We start from the raw sequence: 7,500 nt of genomic DNA on the forward strand, positions 1-7,500 counted from the left end.
TGGTCGGGTCGTGTGTAATTTCGTGTGAAAAAAACTGCTGTAGACAGCTCTGAAATCAGTTGCAAAAGCTAGATGCTGAGGGATCAACGAAATTATTTAACGCAGCCACTGTGAAATGTTAAGGCCGGAATAAGGCCTCGTTCCAAATAGGACGAGTATTTAAGGTGGTTGGTTTTGATGTCAGCTATTTTTATGTCCTGTTACAAGGCTGTTAAAGCCAGTTCTGTAATCGATTGACTAATCGAAAAATGGTGTTGTGGAAACTGAAAATGGTAGAAGTCGTACCTGTAGTGATAGGAGCCCTTGGAAGTGTCACCAAAGGATTTGATACGTGGATTGGAAAGCTAGGGATACCATTCAATGTTGGAGTAATGCAAAAAACTGCCTTGTTGGGAACTGCAAGGATATTGAGGAAAGTGTTGGAAATGTGAGGAAGAAATAATTCTGTTAGCCTTTGGTCATTTGTTATGAATCGCCTAACAGAAGAAAAGACGTCAATGACAACAGCCAGAACATGATGTTGAAACTTTATAATAATAATAATAATAATAATAATAATAATAATAATAATAATAGAAACTTTATTCACAATTCCAAGATTATTTACAAAATTTAATTGATAAAGTTAATATACGAAATTTCATAAAAACTCAAAATTATATATAATAAAACAGCAATTCAAAATTTTAAATGCCCGCAGTGGCGACATTTATTTTGCAGTCTAAGGAGTGTTCTATCTTGCCGTGAAAAGGCGTTCGTGAACCCTTCACGCATGCGTATACCGATCTTAAAGGTTCGAAAGAGACTTGTGTCCTGATCCATGGGATAACGGCGTTACACGGCTCGGTGACCTTCTGAGCTATCTTATCTGTAAGATGCTTCAGCTGACACTCATTTCCCATTTCGCTATTGGTTCCAAACACTATAATGGTGTGTATGAACCCGTCTCTACATCTAGCACTCGCTGCTGGTACTTGCGTTTCTTCTCGTCCTCTTGCGCCTTGAATTCTTCAGATGTTGTCTTGTTCTGGTAACACATCAAAAAATGCCTAACTCTTCTTGAACAGCAACCTCCCGCCTTGATGTCTAATCTTGCCTCAGATCTTGTGACAGCACTTCTCAAATGTAGCCGCTCGTTGTCGAGCGATTGAAGGCGTGGTTCGATTTCCACATTGTTGCAGACCTTATTGATGAATGCCGTTAATAAATTACGGACACTATCATGTCTGCGCTACAAAGCCCCCCCTTTTTACATGAGAGAGCGCGGCCAACAGTAAATTTATCCCCATACACGCATAGACTTCGTAGAACGACTAGAGGCAAATTATACCGTAAGCGTAGCGACTCTCTGAACTCCTGCTTATTCGGGGCTAAGCCCTGATCTGCGAGAGGCATCGCATTTAACCAAGAACTTGCGCCCTTGTCTCTCCATTGATTAACTAGTCTCAGCAGATCTGGGGAAAGAGTTGAGTCAATGCTTTCCACTTTCTCTTTGTCACGCGCCCTCTTAAGTGACTGATGATGTCTCTTAAGCTTCTCCGTAGATCTTTCGCCTCACGCCATAAATGTACTCTGCGATGTGATAGAATCTACGTGAGCAGTAGTTATTGACTTCGAGGTGGCCGACTGTACCTTAATAATAATCATCATCATCATCATCATCATCATAATAATAATAATAATCATAATAATCATAATAATAATAATACTAATCCCGATATTTGCCCAGGAAGCTCCCTCCGCATCCGATGGAATTGGCATTTTAAAATGTTGGTTTTTGAGGAGGGGGTTAAACCGGAGAACCCCCAGAGAAACTTCTCGGAGCAGAGAAAGACCCAACAACAAATTTAGCCCACACATGGTCCGAACTTGGAAACGAATCCGGGCCACACTGGTTGGAGGCGAGTGCAATCCCCATCACACCAACCCTGCTCCCCTTGGAAAGGGGAAGGGCATCAAAAAGAAGCTAACATCCATTAGAGTCGGAATTTGGTTTTACCAAAATAACTTATAGCAAACGAGGTTAGGTGAAAAGCCTCTTATACCACTCCGTATATACTTCTCTTACCTGAACGATAACAATCATTGCTAAGAGCGTTATGCATGTTGTATCCTTTACCATCTTTAAAAACGTCATTGAGTAGTAGACTAGTTTACAAATCATTATTTCGTTCAATATATTCACAATACTTATCTCATCCAATGCTGATTGTGAGTATTTACATAGCAGGAAATTAATTTTTATTAAGAAAATTCAGTAACTTCTTTTTGATATATTTAGCAGAAATGCACGTCATTAGATGCTCGACTATTTTTGATCAGCGTCACAAAGTGTCCCCTTGCCGCCCAAAATGAAATTGTCATGAATTCTGGAAGGATGCGAAATTCAGTTCTTTCCTTGCATGCTCGGAATATTATTGTCTCATTTCTCAAAAATGCTCTTTTCACTGAGAACCAGCAATGAAAAAGTAACATTTTTTTTTTACTTTGCAGCGTGTTGAAAGTGCGATTAAGCAAGTTCTTCGTCCAGCTAATTATTGTAATCCACGTGTTCGCCTGTGCTTGGATTTACACTGCATGTCCGTTGAATAAGTGCTATGAGAGAGACACCTGGATCAGCCAACAAGGTAATACATGTAGTTTAACATTACTTAACGAGATGTATTTGACGCGGTCTTTACGTGAAACGTCAAGCAACAAGTTTCTCTAGGCATCCTTGCCATAACCGCAGGACAGCTACATTAATTAGTATTTTTTCAAAGAACTTACGTAATGTGCTGTAATTATTACAGTATATATTGTTTTATTCAAAACTGAACTAAGAATATGAGATTTCAGGCATGTTCATTGGCTCGCTGGACACACGCTATCAGTTCTTATTAAAAACTTTTAAAGACTATAATGTGGTTGATGGCAGAATGAGGAAAATGAAATGAAATGAACTCTGATCTACTCTGCAAGTTTCTCGCTAGCATTGTCATTTGATTTACTTGCCCGTAGGCGTGACACTTAATATTTGTAAATGTAACGTCATTGCAGACCTGGTAGTAGCGCCAGCCTTCTCTCGTTACTGTGCTTCTGTTTACTGGGTTGTGGCGACGATGACGTCAACAGGTTATGGAGATATCCACGCTCATAACACGTTTGAAATGGGTAAGGCTTCCTTTCTGTCTTCGTACTGTCGGCCTCTATGATAAGCAAGTATCAAGAAGACCACTAGTACGAACTTTCTCTATCCAAAGCTTCTGCGCTTTCTTTAATTTAGATCGGGTGAATTTTTTTTCTTCAAGCTTGAATTTGTAGTTCACAAGAAATTGAAGCAAAGACGGAGGCCACTGCAACGGCAGTACCGCAAAGCAATTATAAAGCTAAACAAGATTAATAAGGAAAAAATATTTGTATTGAACTTGCAGCTAACAATTCCGCAAATTTCTTTTGAATTCCGTCCTCTGCAAAACCACAACTTAACATTTTTACGACGACAGTGAGAAGTTCTTTCTCTATTATTAGTTTAAAATCGTTTGAAGCAATCGAGTAAACTGGATGGGATTTTGCAAAATTCTCACGATAGCGCAATTTTATGCGACAGGCTTGTTGCTGTGGTTACAAATTCCCCCGCCGGTCTATTATAACAATTTTTTTTTTTCAACGATGCGGAAGGCCGAATTCCGTTTTAGAGAAGAACGATTTGAATTGTGCATGTAGTTATGCACGGATCGAGGCTTGTGAAGCCATTTTTCGCTTTATAAAAAAACAGGGAAAAGATTAAAAGAGAAATTATGTCAAAACTAAGGGTCACTAAGCTATTAAAGGTGAGTTACAAACAAGCACTCATCACAAGCTGTCTTTACGTTTCACTCGAAGCTTCCTGTCTATGTATGAATTTATATTTTTAGCTCTAGCAAGCTTTGTGATGATTTTTGGGAAGCCCCTCTTTGGATTCATCCTCGGTAGCATCGCCTCCACGTTGGCAAATGCTGAGATCAGACGAGTGAAGTATGAGGAGAAACTCGGAGCTATTCAGGTATGGCGTGAGAATTATTGCAAGAATCCAGGACTCGACCAGAAGTAACAACATAAGGAGTGTTCTCCAACCTTCTGTCATGTGAGTCCTAAGTCACACGTAGTACATTCTTCTTAGGGGTTTATGGCCGTCGAAAAAAAGTCCGGGACAGTCTTGGAGCTCAGCTCAAGTCACAAGTCGCTGTAAACAAGCTAATCACAAACTTGACCCAATCATAGCTTTTTCAAATTCAAAATGTTGTTTTGGATCAATTAACGGTTTAGCTTGTTTCCCAAGATCTTTGCACGAACCTCCGTAGCTGCCCCTCTCGACCGCGTTCTTGACTGAGTGTCAGGGTATCGAGAGGATTTATTTGAAGCATCCGCAGTGATGGGTCGTTCCCTCTGTGTGGATTACTAAGCTTAAGGAGACGCGAAATAGTTTCTCCTTTTTTCAAACAAATAAACATATTCTGTTTTTAGATACAGTTAGGGTAATCATATCAAGACAAAATTTGGCCAGGCTATTAAGTACCCTCCAAAATAACGTTACCATGGCAACGATATAAGGCATTTCCTTGAGCCTTAAAATCAACATTTATTGTCTTTAAAAAAAAACGGGACGGTGACATCTTTCCATTCAGCGTTACCAAATAATGTTAGAAATAATATCTAAAATATTTAAAATTCAACAAAATCTGTAGGTCAGTTTTTCAGAAAACTAAGTTTTTTTGAAATGCGTTTTTTTTTTGAAAGACAGCCGTTTTAAATTAATCTAAGCTAAAATGCAAAACATGAAAAAAATTTACCGTCCGGAAGCAGAGATATAAGCGAGTAAAGTTGCAAAATCAGGAAAAATAAGGGGGTTACAATATCGGTGACCATGAAACCGTTTGTATACAATTTTCGTTGTTTTCGTGAACAGGAGATGTCTATTTACATTCCATATGTATAGGAATTAGAAGAAAGGTGATCGAAACTAGCGGTATTTGTATATTTCTGGTGACCCACTTTGAATCGTGAGCTGACGCGAGCAGCTTTTAGAATTGCGTGTGTGGCTTACGCGCGCCTCCTTAAGGAGGCTCGAAAGGGTTTTCGGCTGAGCGCGCGCGTTTGGAAAGAAGAATCACCTTTCCTACAGTGTTGACGTTTTGCCAATTACAGATTACTGCTCGCCTAGCCAAGGGAACGTGATCAAAGTTGAGGTGCTCTAGTCAGTGACTCAGTTAAACAGGGCAACTCTTTTTCTCAAAATGTATCGCTCAAGTATCGCTCTTACCAGGGAAAATTTTCTCCACATAAACATGGCCTTATATACAGTACCAAAGAACTTATTGAGGTGCTTGGAGATGGAGCCTTTTGTTTTCTTTCTTTTTTCATGGTAAATGAGATTCATCCACTATTTTTTCAGGCACACATGTCTGATCAAAAGATCCCAGAAGCGCTGAAAAATCGAGTAATGAACTGTTATAATTTCATCTGGGATAAAAACAAGTAAGTTGAAGCCTTCTACGACCAGGAAAAGTGTTTTTTTTCTCCTCAGGAACGGTTAAATTGCTTTAAGTAGTCTTTTCAATCACCTACTACCCGCAAAAAGTGCAGAAAAAGGATACGAACAACTACTTGCTCAATGTGGATGACACCTCCATAAAGTTGAGAAGTGATTGCCTGAAAGTTGGGTCACGCAGTTTCCGAACAATGGACTCCTCGATGCTTGGGTCTCGTTGCACAATTTTACACGAAAAAACCAACATGAACACACTACACGTGTACTCCACTCTTGTGCAACTACATATTAGCCAGTGGCGTTCTCGTCGAAGTCGTCATTGCGTTAAATCCCAACTGTGACCATGGTGACAGCAACCAAAGGTTGCTCAGGCAAATATTTGAATGCCTGTCGTTGCCGTTTGCTGGACGACGTAAAATCCAAAGTGGAATTTGAAATATCACATTTTTTCTAGTAGTCAATTGCTTACTTGCTCAAGCACCGGATAGTCACTCTTAGAAGATTATCAAATTAGGTCAAGAGCTAACATTGTATCCGTTTATTTATAGAGGCATAGATCAGGGCACTTTATTCTACGACATGCCAGTTTGTATGATGGGCGAATTGTGCTTAGAAATGGTTAAGGACATCGTATACTCGGTAAGTTGTCTCATTCCGGAAGTACAATCATACTCACCTCGAGGTATAAGAAGGAGGAGTGGTTCATTCATTCCGGAAGTTGACAATCGTACTCACCTCGAGGTAAAAGGAGGAAGAGTGGTGCATGGGTCTTAAGAACCTTCCAAGTTTGCGTATTTCTAGTGACTGGTCGACCGATCGATTTGAAGTGCACATGCATGTACATGCTCAAAAACCTTTCATTGGGAAAACGCTAAACGCCGAATTTCTAGAGCCATTGTCTGAATCATTTGTGGATTTCTTTCCCAACAAAATTGTCAGAATTCGCAATGATCTACATGTTTTCTTGTAGTGCTAAAACCGAGTCGTGTATGGCTAGCCAGTTCTTTAGTAAATTCAGGCCGGTTAATAAGGAACCGATCTTTGGATATGTTCACAAGCTGTGCACAAAGTCTTGTGCACTTGATCCTATTCCATCGTCTGCATTTCAGAGGTGTCAGCGTCGCCTAGTTCTATTGATAACTCGTACGGTTAAGGGCCCACAGACGGATTGCTAAGGAAGTGGGCTGTTACTTCAGGTGACTGATGTCATCATCTCATGAGCTGACCAGAACTCCCTCTCACTTTCCCATACATACGTATCACGTATTGGCTGCTACATGACGCAAAAGTAAAAAGTAAGCAAAAATCACCGCACGAACTGTCAGATCAACTGCCCATGCATAAACGAAGAGACTTCCGGTTTGAGAAAAAGCTAAATTTCCGGTGGTCTTTAAATTGATTTAATTTTTTTTATATGGCACGTTTCTCCACAAAATACAGAATATAGCTACACATTGATTTTTTCATATCATCTCTTTTGAAAATGTTATGGGTTTTTCAGTATCGTTTATCTCCTTAAAAATAACATTTTTCAAAATGAAAATAAAACCATGCTTGGCTGGATGCAAAAACGAATACAAATAATCAAACGACTGATTAAATAACCCAAATTGTGTAGCACGTAGACAAATTTAGAGTTTTCTTTGATTGGCCACGTGTCCATGGGCGTGGAATAATGACGCAATAACTATGGTCATTGGTTTACAAAAGTTGGAGACTGACCAAAATAATGCCAAATTCTCTAAAATTACTTAACCATTACATCCTTAGCAACGCACCCCGAAACACACGTCAGTAGGCCCTTAACTTGTCGCTTCAAGGTAGCCAATTACCCGATGTATTTAAAGTTAGCGCGATTAAGCCATTGTTAAAAAAGAGCGGAGCTGATCATGAGAACTTTTCCAATTGCCGGCCAGTATCGAATTTGTATTTTCTATCTGAAATCACGGAGAAAGCAGTTGCATCACAATTATGTGATCATTTAAATGGTA

The 7,500-nt window shown here is 39.6% G+C and overlaps 1 protein-coding gene across 2 annotated transcripts in view; it reads left to right on the forward strand.

Moving 5' to 3' along the window:
* Positions 1-7,500, forward strand: part of LOC138019074 (uncharacterized) — a 126,914-nt gene that overhangs the window by 102,610 nt on the left and 16,804 nt on the right. For both annotated transcript variants that reach the window (XM_068865727.1, XM_068865728.1), the window contains 5 exons: positions 2,494-2,627; positions 3,040-3,153; positions 3,897-4,024; positions 5,414-5,496; positions 6,058-6,148. In XM_068865727.1, the coding sequence (XP_068721828.1) occupies positions 2,494-2,627; positions 3,040-3,153; positions 3,897-4,024; positions 5,414-5,496; positions 6,058-6,148 (550 nt within the window). The remainder of the gene's footprint in view (positions 1-2,493; positions 2,628-3,039; positions 3,154-3,896; positions 4,025-5,413; positions 5,497-6,057; positions 6,149-7,500) is intronic.

Source organism: Montipora capricornis, chromosome 10 (genome assembly GCF_036669925.1).
Source record: "Montipora capricornis isolate CH-2021 chromosome 10, ASM3666992v2, whole genome shotgun sequence".
Taxonomy (NCBI): domain Eukaryota; kingdom Metazoa; phylum Cnidaria; class Anthozoa; order Scleractinia; family Acroporidae; genus Montipora; species Montipora capricornis.